Below are 16915 nucleotides of genomic sequence, written 5' to 3' on the forward strand. Positions count from 1 at the left end.
ACCTGTGCGTGATGGCAAAGATACATTCATTGGAAAGAAGGCTAAAGGTACAGGAAAGCAAAGATTGAGATTAAAAAAAGGAATTAAATTCTTATTTTACAGTTAGGATCAAATTACCCACGCTTTTATTTTGAGTTCCCTAATTGGCACACTGTAAAAAAAAAAAGAAAGAAAAACGGTTAAACGACTGGCAGCAACGGCTATTTCCAATAAAGTGCGAAAACCAAGTTTACAGAAACTTTCCTTAACAATCTTACAGAGAAACAATTTTATTTGATTGATTTTTTGTTGTATTGTGATGAAACACGTTTAATAAAGGGACTTCACTAAATATTCTGTAAAGAAAAACTGTTTATTTATTATTATGATCAAACGTGATAACGTTGCTTTTCACCACTCTGCAGCTGTCAGATTGGTTTGCAGCACATGGCAGATTTATGGTTTTGTACCTGCCTGCATATTTACCCTTCCTCAACCCAGTTTCTCTCTGCCTGGAGGTGGAAGGTGTTTGGTCTCCACCCACATGACCAGATGTCTCTTTGGGAAGCCGGATGTGAGGACACGAGTCCAGAGGACGGCCAGGGATGGATGAGGCTTCCAGAAGGTTCTTCCCCAGGTTGATGGAGAGAGAACATCAGATGTGATGGTGATGAGAACCTGTGTCCTGATGCTAGAGAGGCAGGATCAGCCCTCACTTATTTGTTCACATTACAGTCTGTACTTTTACTTTCTACCTTTTTCTCATTACTGTAATTCTGTAAATTACTACAGACGATTGAAGCAAACGGCTAATTTTCATTTACCTTAAAGAATTGTTATGTTCAAAAAATGTAATAAATCATGTGAAAGAATGTGACTCTTTTCTTTGAAGAAAATCTTACTTTGTATGACGTCACTGAAATGGTTCAAAGTGTAAAGATGAACAGTGAGTATTTTGTGTGTTTGTACTCTCAGTGTGTGAGTGACAGTGTGTGTTCTCACAGTGTTTGCTGCACTGAGCTTGTTTGAGTTGTGTGTTAAGAGTTGTGTTGCTTGCAGTGAGTTGTGCAGGTGATGTGAGCGGTTGAGCTCAGGTGACTGTTGCTGCTGCAGACTGGAGTCAGAGTTTTGCACATGTGACTCCAGTTGTGTCCGCTGACGTTTAGCAATAAAAAAAAAACTGTAACTCTCTTTTCTAGGCCTCAAATTGAACCTCATGTGGACTCGCTCGTCCCCACGTGAGTCCCTTCAATGCATCAGCAAGTCTCTTCTGAGTTTTCCTTCAGAAACTAAAGGCCGCCGCGTGTTTCTGCGTCTTTACGTCGTTTCACTTCCTGGTTGTAAAGTGTTGCGTGTGTTGCAGAGCGATTCACCTCCAGAACAACAGGTGGAGTCACGTGTTTTGTTGAAGACGACCTGGAGAGTCACGTCTTTGTGTGTGGAAGTCGCTGGTGGCTTTTTTTATTGATCATAGACTTTATTGCCCCGTGCATCCACACTGCTGCTCTTCATCAAGGACACATTTGTCCCGTATTTTCCTCCACGACTTTGTTCCCCTCGTTGGTGGAGATCTCCCTCCATGAATCAGAGGCCATCCGGCGTCCTCATAGTCCGCCAATGACGGCTTGTACAAGCGCTCATATTTAAAAGCTCTTCAATCTGATCCGTTCTCTCGTAAACGTTCTTCCTTTTAATAACGGCCGTATCGTGCTGTGAAAACGGAGATGTGAGACTCAGGCCCAGATGTTTGTCAGTGAGGTACGAACAGGCCCAGATGTTTGTCAGTGAGGTACGAACAGGCCCAGATGTTTGTCAGTGAGGTACGAACAGGCCCAGATGTTTGTCAGGAAGGTATGAACAGGCCCAGATGTTTGTCAGGAAGGTATGAACAGGCCCAGATGTTTGTCAGGAAGGTACGAACAGGCCCAGATGTTTGTGCGGTGAGGTACGAACAGGCCCAGATGTTTCCAAAGCTGAAGCAGATGTCTTTGCAGAACCTTCAGAAGAAGCAGGTGGAGACGAGGACCCCCGACGGCCGGAGGCGGATCACGCCGCTCTGCATCGCTCAGCTGGACACGGGGTAGGAGGACACAGGAGACACTATGGCGGCCCGTCGGGCTCAGACCCAAGAAAAAGAACACCAGCTAACCGTCCCATCATCTTCATCTTCATCATCTTCTTCTTCTTCTTCTCTCTGCAGCGACTTCTCCCCGGCGCTCTTCAACAGCGCCCCCATCCTGCCCTCGGGCTCCTCCATGTCCAACCAGCTCACCTCCCAGCTCAGCTCCGACTCCTCCCCGGGCCCCTCCTCCTCCCTGGGGCTGAGGCCCGGCCACGACCCCATGCTCCCAGAGAAACAAGCTCAACAAAGACTTTCCATTTCCCACACGGGTCTGTGCCCCCCGGCCCCCCATTGACTGAGGTGTGTGGCGTCTGCAGGTGAGCGCCGAGCCGCCGGTGTTCCTGGAGGTGGAGAACGAGGTGTCGCTGGTCGCCGGGTCCAAGCTCAGCCAGCTGCGCTGCTCCAGGGACGGACGGGAGTGGAACACGCTGCTGCCCAGCTCAGTGGTCACGGCAGCAGGGAGCAGGTACGAGACCCTCGAGGAGGGGGAGGGGTCTGAGGGCCGAACAGGCTACTCGTGTAGCTCCACCCACAACGTTAAAGGGATGGACACTTGAACGCATCGGTGTTTCCCTCCAGCGACGTCCTCGCCGTGGCCTGCCAGGACAGGATGTTGTCGGTCTTCTCTTCTTGTGGGCGGCGGCTCCTCCCGGCCATCCAGCTGGCCACGCCCACCTCGGCCCTGCACTGCTCCGCCCACTTCGTCATAGCGCTGACGGCCGGAGCGACGCTGTCCGTCTGGTCAGTGACTGTTTTTGTGACTCTTTTTACTGATTAGATGTTTCTGTGGGGGGGGGCAGGGGGGGCGTGTTCTCAGCATGGCGTCCGGCGGCTCTCGTTGATCAGCTGACCAGCTGTCCTTTGTAATAACAGCTGTTTCTCTCTGCAGGGACGTTCAGAAGCAAAAAGCTCTGGTGAAGAACGAGTCTCTGCTGAGCATCTTATCAGGTGAGCAGGAAGAGACGTGATGAAGAGGACGTCAGTAGAAGCGTCTCAGTCTCACTCTTCGTCTCTACACGTTTGAGTGACAGGTGCCGACGCCACGGTGTCCCAGTCGCTGCTGACCCAGCAGGGGGTCCCGGTCATCGGCCTGTCCAACGGGAAGTCCTACTGCTTCAGCTGGAGACATGGTGAGACGCGTTGCCATGGAGACACGACGGAGTGGGACTGGAGTGATGTAACACCACCGCCCCCCCCCCCCCCCCGTGGTGGAAGATTTTGCACAGACAATCGTTAAGTAAGAATCAAAGGCTCTGAGTCAAGTACGTCTTTTCTCCGTTTATTTCCTTGCAAGGGAAAAAGGGTCACAACAGCTACGTGGTCAGTAGACTGTCAAGAACCTCCTTTTTCCCCCAACACATCGAGGCAGTTCTTATACCTAAGTTTAGATATCGGTGGCGTCAACAGAAACCTTTGACCATCTTGTTGAGCATCTACAGCCAGGGTACTGGGAACATCTAATCCATGTAAGACACGTCAGTTCTTTGACCGTGTCCTTGCTCTCCCAACATGCTTAAACAAAGGTGGTCATAGACATAACAAACACTGTTCAATCTCTACAGCTATGACGCTGGAAACATCTAATCCAAGTGGGAGACATCAGTTCTTATGTCAGGGCCTTTGTCATCTAAGCACTTGCAATTAATAAACCGGTTATACAAATGAAGCATTTAAAAGGGTCACATATCATTTTCCCATTACATTCCACTCTTTTGATTACATAATAATCACAAACTATGCAATCAGTTTAGAATGACTACTCAAAAAATTTACCACATATAATCTACCACATCAAATATCACAAAACATTGACATCTGGACATCGCTCACAAAACTTTGCCTGCCACAGAACAAAAACTCCCTAAAAAACCCTCCGAAATGGGAAAATAGGAAGAAATCTGTTAGGAGAAGATAAAGACTGGAAACCTTCTCACAGGATTTGAGCGTTACACTTACAGATGTCATGTGTACAGTATTAAAATAAAAAAGAAATGAAAACATGTTTAAATCACAATACCAGAACTTGATCCCCTTTCACACAATATCCACCGCCTCAGATATAGAATATTGTGGAAAGGTCATTATATCAATCATATTTACGTTACATACTAATAAATGCAAGAATAAAAGCTGTTTTTGTGAGAATGTTATTTCTCATTGTTTTAGCAAGCTACTGTGAAACAAAAAACATTTAGAACACCAGGAATGCACACAGACAGTGTGTCACTATGTCACTATGCGTACGTGTCGAGGTCGTAAGTGTTCAGCTCGTCAAGGGAGTCCGAGTCACTGTTGGGGTTATCGTCAGAGTCGTTCCATGATAAGAGAGAACCACTCTTTAGATAGCTGACTACGGAATCACAAAAAGATGCTGAGATTCAATGAAACTGAAGGAAGCAATAATATGAATAAACTGTCGTGGCACAAACGACTACTGTGTCTATGTGGAGGGGTCCTGGCCGTGTTCTTCTTCTTGTGTTGGTCCGCAGGTACACGTTGGGATGTGGAGTCTGCCAACCTTCTTTCTTGTGAGGCACCCGCGTTGTAGACAGTCAACACAGATCACAATGCACTGTGTGTCTGTCGGTCAACTGCCCGTCCGTGGTCACTGGATCGGTGGTGTCGGTTGATTGACACTTGTTGTGGAGGTAGGGTCGCCTGAGCCCACTGCTGGTACTGGATCTGGAACCTTCTTGCAATGGGATGCGTGGACCCAAGTTGCTCTTTCAGCTACCTTGACCGCTGTTTGGGTGACCAGGAGAATCTGGAATGGACCCTGCCACCGTTTAGCTTTCCAACTTTTTCTCCTGAAGTCCTTCACCACCACGAAGTCACCTGGTTGCAGTCGGTGTAGTGGACCCGTTGCTTCTCTTGGAAGTGCAGCTACAACCTGTTTTCTTACATCAGACAAAGTGGAAGACAGTCGAATGCAATAGGTTAACATGTCATTCTCGCACATTGTGGTGGAAGGGAGTGGTGTTCCTGGAGCTTCCACACCTATATGGGGAGGAACTGCGAAAAGGATTTCAAATGGGCTTAGGTTGCTGCGTGTTCGTTTCCTCATCCGCATGTACATCAGAACCAAGGGCAGTGCTTTTGTCCACGGTAGACCTGTGTCTGTGCAACATTTGGCCAGTTTTGTTTTCAATGTTCCATTTTCTCTCTCTACCGCTCCTCCACTAGCTGGGTGGTATGCGCAGTGTGTTTTTAAGTCAATACCCAGGTATGCACTTAATTCTGTGATTGCTTGGTTGACAAAATGTGAACCATTGTCGCTAGAAATTTTGCTTGGGATTCCCCAGCGGGGAATGATCTCTGAAATCAAGGCTTTAGCCACTGTGGAGGCTGTCTGCTTACTGGAGGGAAACACCTCAACCCATTTGGACCACATGTCTACCATTACAAGACAGTGTTTCTTACCTTCCGATGGGGAGAGTTCCACAAAATCCATCATTACATGTTCAAATGGTCTTGCAGGCGGTGGATGTGCTGCATGATGTGACACCTGTACTGAACGACCTACATTGTGAGTTGCACATGTTATGCACGCTTGGCAGAACCTTTGTGCGTAAGCTGCAAAGCCTTTTGTGAACCATGTTGCATCAATGATACTTAACATTCCCCCTTTTGACACATGGTCTAACCCATGAGTCAATTTCGCATAGTGAGGGAAGAAATGTTTAGGTAAGCATGGATTACCATTCGGACCAAACCAGATGCCGTCTATGAATTTGGAGCCTGAGGAGGACCAAAAACGTCTCTCATCTGAAGTAGAGAGGGACTGCACGGCTGCAAGAGAGGAGGGAAGAGAACACATGGCCGGAACTGGGCGTGATGGTTTGGGAAGAGGACGTCTAGCAGCCGCTCTTGCAGCTAAGTCTGCTCGCTCATTCCCCTTTGCGATGTCGCCTGTGCCGGATGTGTGCGCTGCACATTTACAAACGGCAATAGCTGTGGGCAACAAAATGGCATCCAATAGTTCTGCTATCAGAGTGTGGTGTAACACTGGTTTGCCATCCGATTTGAGAAAATTTCTGTGTCTCCACAGCGCGCCGAAATCATGAACCACGCCAAAAGCGTATCTGGAATCAGTGTGAATGGTTGTCGTTTTATCCTTAGCTAGTTTACAAGCTTCTGTTAGCGAGATTAATTCTGCTGCTTGGGCTGAGAGGTGACATGGAAGAGGGCCGGAACACAGAACAGCTGAGTCTGAAACCACAGAGAAACCCACAAGATTAGAACCAGTCAGGGGATCCCGTGAAGCAGATCCGTCAACATACATTACCATGTCACTGTTGAGCAGAGGTGTGTCTGCGAGGTCTGGTCGAGGTGTGCACTGAGCTTCCAGCTCAGCCAAACAATCATGCTCCTCTCCATCCTCCGGAGTGGGGAGAAGAGATGCAGGATTGAGGACATTGCAGCGTTTTACTGTAACATTCGGCATGTCTAGGAGACATGTGTGATATCGAAGGTAACGCGCTGCAGATAAATGAGACGACTTCTGTTCGAGAAGAATCAGTGAAACCGAATGTGGAACCAATAATGTTAGCGTAGCATAGCCTACAATGTCACGAGAGGCTGTAAGAGCCTTTTCAGCAGCTGCCACAGCTCGAAGGCACTGTGGTAAGCCTGCTGCTACCGGATCGAGTTTTGCGGAGAAATAAGCTACTGGTCGTAGTTTATCGCCATGGGATTGTAGGAGCACTGATGTCATACATCCAGAACGTTCATCCACGGTTTGTGAGGATCAGGAAGACCCAAAGTCGGAGGAACTTGTAACGCGCATTTCATGTCCGTGAAAGCTTGAGAGGCTGCAGGGAGCCACTGAATTTTATCATGCGCGCTGAGATTTTTTCCATGTATCAATGCGGACAGAGGTTGCTCGAGTTGGGAGTAATTTGGAATAAATGACCTACAGTAGGAACACATTCCCAAAAATGACATCATCTGTTTCTTGGTTTGTGGTTTTGGAAGTGTTACAATTAAGGCAATGCGTTTTGGTGATAGTGTCTTCCCTTCACCGGAAATGTTATGGCCTAGGAAATGAACGTTTTGTGAAACAAACTGTAGTTTGGATAGGCTGGCCTTGTGTCCTTCCGCTGCTAAGTGTTGAAGCAATTTGAGTGTGTCCTGTTCACACTGCTTTTGTGTTGGAGCTGCAATTAAACTGTCATCAACATACTGCAAAAGAGCTGTTCCTGGGGACAAAGTGAGGCTCTCCAAACTTTCCCTGAGTGCCTCGTTGTAGATCGTAGGTGATTCTGTGTAGCCCCGACACAAGCGTGTGAAAGTGTAAGGCTTGCCATTGAAATTAAACGCAAACCAAAACTGACTGTCAATGTCCACAGGGACACTGAAAAAAGCATTTGAGAGGTCAACCACGGAAAACCATCGAGCATCAGGTGGAACCTGTGCCATAATGGTGTAAGGGTTGGGAACATTTGGGGCTCGTGCATGGACGGCTGCATTAACGGCTTTTAGGTCCTGCACGAAGCGCCACTCAGTTGGTTTGCCTGCATCTCTGATCTTTTTAACTGGGAAAATAGGTGTTCTTACCGGCGAGTCAGGACATGGAACAATGACTCCGGCCTTTAAGAGGGAGTTGAACACCGGTGTTATACCGTCAATGGCCTCTTGGCGCAGTGGGTATTGATGTTTGTGGGGACGGAAGTCTGATCGAGGAGTGATGACCACAGGTTGACATTTTTTGATGAGTCCCACGTCATATTTATGCGCTGCCCACAAGGTGTCTGGAACAGAACTGAGGGCAGGAGAAATAGAGGAGACATTAGTCAAAAATGTATCAGTGTGTGTGTCAGAAAATATGTTATTTTCATCCATGACATAAACAGATCTGAGAGCAGGTGTGCAAAATGCGAATGGCTGTTTAAAGAAGCCTGTCGACGGAGAGCGCATCACAAGTGGATCTGGTGTAGCCTCCCAATCTGCCAATGCCTCGCACGCTGCGACAAAGGGTCCCAAATCTCTCCATTGGTCTGTTGCTGCTTTAGACAAGGAGATGTGTGGGAAAGAAGAGTCCACATTAAAGAGGTGCTGCTGAGAGGGGGTGAGAGAAACGGAAACAGCACATTTAAGTGTGGACCAAAACAATGTCATACATGCAATTTGATCATTCAGATCCTGTAGAAATAATGCATCATATTGCTTATCTGGCCCATGTGACACATGAGCTGTGCAGTGGAGATATGAAGCATCCATGCACTCTGCCTCAGGCTGGACGCGTGATGCTGCCAGGTGGGACAGTTCTGATTGTGAGTCAACCGGAAGCCACCACTGGTACACAAACATTGGATCACTTATAACTGTCTTTGCCATCTGGTCAACGGCTCTGCATCTCACCACTTGCAACCCTGTAGGAGTGGAGATTAGGCTAATGCCGAAAGAACACATGAGGTCTCTGCCCATTAGATTAATGGGACAGCAGGAGGACAGCAAAAAGGAATGTTTTACTGTGATGTCTGGTTCAGGGTCAGTTGAGTCAGTGTGTGTACTGGTCATAGGTGCCGTAAATCTCTCTACAATAGTCATCCCTGAAGCTCCTTGTGAGAAAACCTGTTTTCCACTAAGTTTCTGACCTGGAAAATACTTCTGTTGTATTACAGAATGTGTAGCCCCCGAATCAACCAAAAACGATAAAAGTTTCCCTTGAATTTGCACCATAGTGGTGGGCATATTTTCAAATGATTTTCCTGAAAACTTTGCGTATGTGTGTTTAAGTGAAAGCTTTTGTTGTGTTCTCAATTGCTCTGTGATGTCCACGAGAGCTTGTTGTTGCTCTGGTGTGTGTGTGTGAGTGTGAGTGTGCGTGCAGGGAGTTAGTGCAGAAAGCGTTTCTTCATTGCAGGCTGCGGTGTGTGTGTGTGTTTTACTTCCCTTATCATGTGAGGCCTCAGCATGGTTGCCGTCTCCCCCTCACATGCAGCCTCCTCCCCCTCCGCCTCACGTCAATCGGAATGTGCGTTGCCACCCCTTCCTCGTCTGGCCAGTCCACGCCCCCATCCTCTACGAGGTGCATTTTGTGGACATTCTCTGTGCCAATGTCCCTGTTCGCCACAGCGGAAACACGTATCATAGTCATTGGGTGGAGACAGCTGTGATCCCTCCTGGTTCCAGGAGGAGCGTCCCCTCGTCATATCCCGACCACGCCCCCTGAATCCGCCCCGTTGGTTGGGATCCCGTGGGCGGTCGTTTCTGGCAAGTTGAGTGACAGCTTGGAGCATAGTCAGTTGGGCGAGTTCAATCTGACGTGACACCGTTTCCCCTCGTGGTCAGTTCTCTCTATGTCCATGGATTGCGCATGCGCAGCATGTTTCTTTACATCCGCGAGTCGCGAGTCTTCCATTCCAGCAACAGAGCGCTGCACATTCATTTTTATGTCGGGTAATAGTCCATTCATGAAAGCATTCTTCAGGTGTGATTCCCACGTCCCCAGAGCGTCTCCTAACGCGGCGGGTTGTGGAATGCCACTGTTAAGATTAAACACTGTGAGAAGTCTTTGGTAGTAATCATGGACGGACTCACCCGCTGCCTGCTTGGTATTGTTGATGGGAGTCATATCCACTTTGTCAGGGAACAATGTCTTTATGCCGTCGCTCAAAGCCGTGAGTGCGTCTCTGTACGGCTTATTTTGATTTGAACTCCATTCAACGTCGGCTGCACTGGTGTCTCCTGCAACCAGCTGGTTGAGCTTCTGGTAGTGAGTCGGACCCACGTGACTCATTAGAACACGTCGAATTTCAGCAAAGTTGGGCAGGAATTGCCTACAGAAGTCCATGAATGCTTCAGCAAACAGTCTTCCCGAGTGCTGTATCGGCGGGAGATGAGCCATTGCAGCTCTAATGTCCGTATCAGTCCAAGGCCGGAAAACAAGTATGGGACCTGAGTGTCCTGGTACTTGAATCATTGGGGTTTGGAGCACAGATTTTGCATCCGGGGGAACTCCCTCTGGGTCGAAAGAGGGGGAAACAACATCTGATGTAGATGGTTGCTCTGTGATCAGTTTGTTGATGGCAGGAGTGTCCCCTCCGGTTGCTCCTGGAGAGCGAGAGCGAGTGGGGAGAGCAGCCTGTCTCTTTTCCTCCTCTTCGCCGAGGAGTCGTTCCTGTGCTGCTTTCACTGCCGCTTCCTTTTCCTCCCTCTGCCGGGTGTAGTGAACTTTTTGAGCTTGTGACCATGCAGACGAAGGTTGCTGGTTCGCAGATGAAGCAGGGTACGGTGGTGGGCATGTGTTGAGGAGAGGGCCGCCAGCCCCTGTGAGACTCGGATACAAGGGAGAAGAAGCACATCGGTCATTTTGTTCAATAACATTTGGATCTGTTTTTTCAACCAATGTGGTTTTTGCGCATGTCAATTCGTTAGCCATTTGTTTCCTTTCTCTACATTCACATTCATCCTTCCACCATTTTAACCATTTACTTTGTTTCTCAATGTCCTCCAAGTCTTTGCCTTTTATCACCCTCTGAGTTTTTATACCCTTCTCTTTTCCCTCTCAGCCTGTTCGTAACATGTTCAGTTTTATTCTACTTGAAGAACCATTTGCAGGGAACCCAAAATCTTTTGACCACTCGGGCAAAAACTCTAGAGATTGATCTCCATATTTCCTTCTCATCAGATCCACAATGGGTCCCTCCGGAGAACCCATTTCCTTTTTACCTTTACCGTGTACACCACCCATCTTTCAGGCGTGGTGAAGTATACTTTTTATTCCTTAAAATATAGTCGTCACTATAAGTCTTGATTTTCTTTTACGTAGGAAAAATACAAGTTAAAACCCAACCAGAACTATTGGTTAATAAATATAGGTCAAGGGCGCAAATATCTGTTTTCAGATTACTGTCCGAAAACCCCAATATTGTTCCTGTCTTCCTGTTAGGTCAATGGCTGAGATTTTGCGATTTCAGTGAACTCTCAAAATCCCTCCTATCTTCCCCTTCGGTCAAGGGTCACAATTGTCAATTGCCCCTGTCTTCCCCTTTGGTCAAGGGTCACAATTATGCGACGCAAATTGCCCCTGTCTTCCTCAGTAAAAAGTTGGATGCTGATGAACCGGAAATACTGTACAATTACTCTTATAATTTTATACACATTTTTCAAATAACCGGATAAAAAGACAAGTTATCATCATTAGAAGCCCAATCAAATAACCGAAATTTGGATTTTCTAAGAAGAGAGAAAAAAATAATTAAAAAAATCCCAAAGTACTAAATACCCGTCTTTGTAACCTGTTACCACCCGTTATAATTCAGGAAGCCCCGTTTGAAAATCAGAATATCAACTTCTTACCCGATTCGTGTGAAAATCTTCCTCATCGGATCGTGTTGAAGCCAATCAGGTCTCTTTTGGTCGCCGGTCCCCTCTCTCTGAGTGTGATGAGGTATAGGGCAGAATCACGTTTGGTGGATCCTGAAGGGGTCCCTTCCCGGACGTCCTCGGAGTCCCGACGGAGCTTCAAACGATCCCACTTCTGACACCAAATTGTGGTGGAAGATTTTGCACAGACAATCGTTAAGTAAGAAACAAAGGCTCTGAGTCAAGTATGTCTTTTCTCCGTTTATTTCCTTGCAAGGGAAAAAGGGTCACAACAGCTACGTGGTCAGTAGACTGTCAAGAACCTCCTTTTTCCCCCAACACATCGAGGCAGTTCTTATACCTAAGTTTAGATATCGGTGGCGTCAACAGAAACCTTTGACCATCTTGTTGAGTCTCTACAGCCAGGGTACTGGGAACATCTTATCCATGTAAGACACGTTGGTTCTTTGACCGTGTCCTTGCTCTCCCAACATGCTAAAACAAAGGTGGTCATAGACATAACAAACACTTTGTTCCATCTCTACAGCTATGACGCTGGAAACATCTCATCCAAGTGGGAGACATCAGTTCTTCTGTCAGGGCCTTTGTGATCGAACCACTTGCAACTAATAAACTGGTTATACGAATGAAGCATTTAAAAGGGTCACATAACATTTTCCCATTACACCCCCCCCTCTTTTGTCACTCAGGACTCTGGTAGCAGACAAAGGAGACTCCATGGTCCAGTGTGCCGACTTCAGGAGCTGCCTGCCTACCCACGATGCACCTGTGTCCTCGGGACCACTGGCTGTTATGCAGGGATGCAACCTCAAGTAGGACACCACAAGGGAGGGGGAGGGTCTAATGGCATCTCACAGTCCAATCAGAGGGATCCGATGCCGTCATACCTTTATAAAACAACACGAGCAACAAATCAGATGTGTTGAAGTATAAGACCCGTAAAGTGTCTCCGTCTCGTCCCTGCAGCGCCGGGCGGCTGGCGTCCCGCCTCTCCTCCACCCCCCACCACCTACAGCAGAGCATGACGCTGGCCTTCCTGGAGAACCAGCTGACGTCGGCTCTGACGCTGCAGTCGGCGGCGGAATACCGTCACTGGCTGCTCATCTACGCCCGCTTCCTCGTCAGCGAAGGTACGCCCCAAAGACGCTCCCTGAGGACGCTCGCTGTAGAGGAGCGCTTTCAACACGCGTGTGTGTGTGTTTCCCCCCCCAGGCTCTGAGAATCGTCTCCGAGAACTCTGCAAGGAGCTGCTGGGTCCCGTCCACAAATCAGCCGCCACGGCGTGGGAGCCCAGCACGCTGGTAGAGAAACTAGTTCCTCCCACACAACCTCTCGTGTCTTTAGACCTTAAACACTGAGAGGACACGAACGCTGTGCTTCATTTTACTCCGTCAAGTGAAACGCTTGACTGAGTTCATTTGAGTTCCGCTCTGGTCGCCAGTTACAGGGCTTTTATTGTGAAAGGTAAGCGCAGAAGCAGTGGGTCTGGTTTGAAGGAGCTGTAAAGGGATCACTGGGGTCCTCCAGAGACTCTGAGGACATGAAGGGACGTCCTCCCTGCATCTGATGTACTCTAGGCCGTGTCGCTAACCGCTAGCTAGCGGTGCTAACGTGCGTCTGTGTGTTCAGGGCCTGCGGAAGCGCGAGCTGCTGCGGGAGGTCTTACCCGTCATGGTGGAGAACCTGAGGTTCCAGAGACTGTTCACCGAGTACCAGGACCAGCTGGAGCTGCTACGCACCAAATAACACACACACACACAGCTGGACTCATCGTGAACTCTGACCCCTCGTGTCCTCAATGGGGCGAAATACAACAACACACACAATGCTGCTGTTGTTGTTGTGATGAACTTTGAGACAGTCGCTTCTCAGAGGGAAGAAGTGGTTGTTCTTCTTATTTCAATCTCACTTTGGGGTGAAAGAATTAAATCTCCAGGATGTTGCTGATTTAATGAACGAGTTCATCGCTCTGCAGAGTGGATCCAACTTCATCTCTACGGCCATTTTTGTTCGTTTTTAAATGTTTGTACAAGGCAGACTTTTTTTTCAACTTTCTAAAAGAACAGAAATGTGCAGAACTTTTTCTTTCAAAGAAATAAAGTAAACAAACAGTGTGTGTGTGTGTAAAATGGAGTTTTATGACCCACAGTCATGTGACTAACCTGTGATCAGCTGATGCTCCAGCAGCTACTGACCGACCTTCTGTTCCCACTGAGTCTGAAGAAACGCCTCAATCATCTTAATCAAGCCTCTGCTCGGCTGCTTTTATTGTGAAATTCTTAAAACTCATTTTGAAACCCAAACTCTGGCCAAGTTGTTTATTGTGAAATTCTTGGCACAAACAGGAAGCTGATGTTCCAGTCTCTCTGATGGATGATGCTGAGTTCTTCTCTTCTCATGTAAGTCTCGCTCAGAGGATCTTTGTCTGTTTCAGTAGAACAAAGTTTAGTTCTTCCACTCAACTAAAGAAGAACATCTGTTAGCAGAGACACTTACTACAAAATAAAAGCTGGTGAGGACACCGAGGTGCTTGAATGTGGAAAAGAACATTGGACAAACGTGCAGAAACACCAGGATGTTTATTTATTCCTTCTGACAGTTTTCTAGCCAGTGACTCTTTAGGACAGATTATGCATCCAATTTAAACACTGATGATGTGAGAAGTATTAGAAGATACATACAAGTTAAAACATCTTGATATTCATTTAGATCCTTCATTAAAATTTGATGGATTCATTTTTTCTTCCATAAACACTCTTTAAACAATATGTGAATTTATTTAAATGCATTTTAAATAACGATCATTTCTGGTTAAAGATCATCTGCAGAGAATCGTTGCATCCTAAATTTCAGACGTTGCATGATTTGTCAACCGCAGGAAACTTGCAGCGCTTCTTTGTTAATAAGAGCACAATTAAAAGTGGATTTAGTTTTTTTTGTGCTCTTCAGCTTGTAGACCACATCACACCAGAGACCGGACTGAGGCTGCTCTGATCTCTTTGTTATCTCTGTTACATTAAAGACCTCGTAAGGAGGAATCAGCACCTCCGCTTCGTTCTCATATTTATAGAAATCTGAGACGTCTGCTCCCATGCACGTGTAGATTTCAAAGCACGACTTGTCTCCAAAATGTGTGAGGTCGTCTCTCAGCGAGGAGGAGGCAAAGGAGCCGAAGCGAACCTCCTTGTTGAGGACCTTTGTGCTGAAGGACTTGTCCGTCCTGCGGAAGACGGTGTAACACTTCTTCTCGCTGTCGTTCTCGTTTTTTTTGTCGTGTTCGGCTTTGATTTTCTGCACGGCTCTGGTCAGATAAAAGTGCAGCGCGTGGTACTTGAATGCGGTCTTGTACTTGGGTCCCTGCTCTCTAGTGGCCTTATTAAAATCAGCATATGTTTCATTTGAGGTGTAAACACAAAGAGCCGTAATCTCTTCTTTGCTTAAGGTTTCGTTTGGTTGATAAAGACCATCGCACTCTTCCTTCTGTGTCTCCCAGTTCTCATTAAACACGTCATATTTCCGCTCTTCCTCTAGGAAGTCTTTGGCCTTCTTCTCCATTTCATCGGCGCAGCCTTCGTACATGTCGTCCACAGAGTTCGGGGCCATGTCCAGTGGAGGGGGAGGGGGCGTTGGAGGGGGAGGTGGAGGGGTAGCGACCCGCTTACGTCCAGCATGCGACTTAACAGGAATAAATGGAATCATGAGAATACATTGACCCATCAGCAAATGTTACAGTGAAACAAACCAGCTTGTACTTTACCATCAAGTTTGCTCCAGAGACGCCGTACGGGAGGAGCACCACCCACAGCACCGTCACTGCCATCATCATCTTCATCCTCATCGTCCTGCACAGACACCTGCAGACAGCGATTGACGGAGGAAACCATCTCTGGGTATTTATGGAGTGGAGCAGAGACAAATGTCATTGGGGGAGTGAACTGTCATCGTGACCATAAAGGAAGTTAAACAGTGAGTGTAAGAAGAAGAGAAATGGGGCAAATCGATGTGTCGGATAAACAGCACCATAAAAGGTAAAGTAGTGGCTGGTGAGCTTCGTTTGAGGAAGATGTCTCTAACGTCTCTGACGAAGCTGCTTCAGTGGAGCTGAATAATGAGGCGTGTCCAGTTTATTCCTTTTAACTTCATCTCACACTCTATTTTGTTTAATATTTGAACATGTATTCTAATACAAACCCTTGAGATACTCATGGACATGCGGGTTAGCTGAGCCTGGAATCAAACCGCCAACCCTCTGATTGGAGGACGACCCAACTCACCCACAGTCTCCTGACTTCTCTGCTTCGAGTGTTTCCTTCGTACTTTTATTTTAGCATTTACTAGCTTACGCGTGTTCCCCCACAGCTGTAGATTTACTTTTTACTTTTTGGCTTTTCTTCTTACTTTTAGCATTTACTCAGATTAACTTACAGACGGAGGTTTAACTACACAAACACACACTTACAGTTTTTTCCGGTTGCTAAACGTCAGCGGACACAACTGGAGTCACATGTGCAAAACTCTGACTCCAGTCTGCAGCAGCAACAGTCACCTGAGCTCAACCGCTCACATCACCTGCACAACTCACTGCAAGCAACACAACTCTTAACACACGACTCCAAACAGAGAACACACACTGTCACTCACACACTGAGAGTACAAACACCAGCACACAAAATACTCACTGTTCATCTTTACACTTTGAACCATTTCAGTGACGTCATACAAAGTAAGATTTTCTTTCTTTGTCATTTAGCTGACGCTTTTATCCAAGTGCAAAGTGCAATCTCCTCAAATAACCCAATTTACAATTTGCTATAGATAAGAACCATTATAAGTCCAATAAGTGCTACAGTTAGTTAGTGTGTTAGTGGAGGTAGAGTCTGAAGATGTGTGTCTTTAGTCTGAAGATGTGAAGGCTCTCTGTGGTCCTGGTGTCTTCAGAGACCTCCTTCCACCATTTAGGAGCAGGACAGCAAAGAGTGGAGATCTAGTCGAGTGTTTTGCTCTCAGTGAGGAGGAACAAGCAGTTTATCACATGCAGAGCGGAGAGTGCGGGTCGGGGTGTCGGGTTGGACCAGGTCCTGGATGTAAGCTGGACCCCATCCATTCACAGCCTGGTACCTGAGCACCATGTTTAGAACTGGATGAGCCACCGGTACCAGTGAAGAGAGCAGAGGAGTGGAGGAGTGTGGGAGAACTTAGGAAGGTTACAGACCAGTGGAGCTGCTGCATTCTGGATGAGCTGCAGAGGTGGAATGGTGGTAGCAGGAGACCTGCAGGAGAGAGTTACAGTAGTCCAGGAGGGAGACGACAAGAGCCTGAATCAGTACCTGAGCAGCCTTCTGAGTGAGAAGAGGACGTGTTCTCCTGATGTTGTAGAGCGAGTATCTACAGGATGGTGTTGTCTCAGAGGGTTGTGCAGAGGGCCAACATAGCCAGTAGTCAGGGGGGGGCTGTGCAAAGGCTAACATAGCCAGTAAACATGGC

At 47.3% G+C, this 16915-nt stretch overlaps 4 protein-coding genes across 4 annotated transcripts; 2 read left to right on the forward strand and 2 right to left on the reverse strand.

Moving 5' to 3' along the window:
• Positions 1-1909: 1909 nt before the first annotated feature.
• Positions 1910-2411, forward strand: LOC144386259 (protein HIRA-like). Its single transcript, XM_078086393.1, has 2 exons — positions 1910-2059; positions 2180-2411. Exons 1-2 carry the CDS (start codon positions 1941-1943, stop codon positions 2394-2396), a joined length of 336 nt encoding a protein of 111 aa, XP_077942519.1. The 5' UTR covers positions 1910-1940; the 3' UTR covers positions 2397-2411.
• LOC120813838 (protein HIRA-like) lies at positions 2401-13545 on the forward strand (the record flags this gene model as incomplete). Its single annotated transcript, XM_078087436.1, has 9 exons — positions 2401-2567; positions 2681-2842; positions 2991-3049; positions 3133-3231; positions 3415-3421; positions 12121-12243; positions 12398-12561; positions 12644-12732; positions 13061-13545. Coding segments are annotated over 9 exons (987 nt in total), but the record flags the coding sequence as incomplete, so codon positions are not given.
• Positions 3367-11577, reverse strand: LOC144386258 (uncharacterized). Its single transcript, XM_078086392.1, has 3 exons — positions 11405-11577; positions 7658-10380; positions 3367-4998 (listed from the first exon to the last, which is right to left on the reverse strand). The coding sequence occupies exons 1-2, from the start codon at positions 11428-11430 to the stop codon at positions 9345-9347; spliced, it is 1062 nt and encodes a 353-aa protein (XP_077942518.1). The 5' UTR covers positions 11431-11577; the 3' UTR covers positions 3367-4998; positions 7658-9344.
• A 446-nt stretch (positions 13546-13991) lies between the features above and the next one.
• Positions 13992-15348, reverse strand: LOC120813839 (ecto-ADP-ribosyltransferase 5-like). Its single transcript, XM_040169479.2, has 2 exons — positions 15189-15348; positions 13992-15106 (listed from the first exon to the last, which is right to left on the reverse strand). Exons 1-2 carry the CDS (start codon positions 15267-15269, stop codon positions 14300-14302), a joined length of 888 nt encoding a protein of 295 aa, XP_040025413.2. The 5' UTR covers positions 15270-15348; the 3' UTR covers positions 13992-14299.
• Between the last annotated feature and the right edge of the window lie 1567 nt (positions 15349-16915).

The sequence above is a fragment of the Gasterosteus aculeatus genome, chromosome 13 (assembly GCF_964276395.1).
Source record: "Gasterosteus aculeatus chromosome 13, fGasAcu3.hap1.1, whole genome shotgun sequence".
Lineage (NCBI taxonomy): Eukaryota > Metazoa > Chordata > Actinopteri > Perciformes > Gasterosteidae > Gasterosteus > Gasterosteus aculeatus.

What these genes read in the sequence shown, in the direction of transcription:
- LOC144386259 (XM_078086393.1), top strand. Translation starts at nt 1,941, where the DNA reads ATGTTTCCAAAGCTGAAGCAGATGTCTTTGCAGAACCTTCAGAAGAAG. An exon ending in ATCGCTCAGCTGGACACGGG is followed by an intron (nt 2,060 to 2,179) that starts GTAGGAGGACAC and finishes TTCTCTCTGCAG; the next exon opens with CGACTTCTCCCCGGCGCTCT.
- LOC144386258 (XM_078086392.1), bottom strand. Translation starts at nt 11,430, where the DNA reads ATGAGGAAGATTTTCACACGAATCGG. An exon ending in AAGATTTTCACACGAATCGG is followed by an intron (nt 10,381 to 11,404) that starts GTAAGAAGTTGA and finishes CTTGTATCCGAG; the next exon opens with TCTCACAGGGGCTGGCGGCC.
- LOC120813839 (XM_040169479.2), bottom strand. Translation starts at nt 15,269, where the DNA reads ATGAGGATGAAGATGATGATGGCAGTGACGGTGCTGTGGGTGGTGCTC. An exon ending in TCTCTGGAGCAAACTTGATG is followed by an intron (nt 15,107 to 15,188) that starts GTAAAGTACAAG and finishes ATTCCTGTTAAG; the next exon opens with TCGCATGCTGGACGTAAGCG.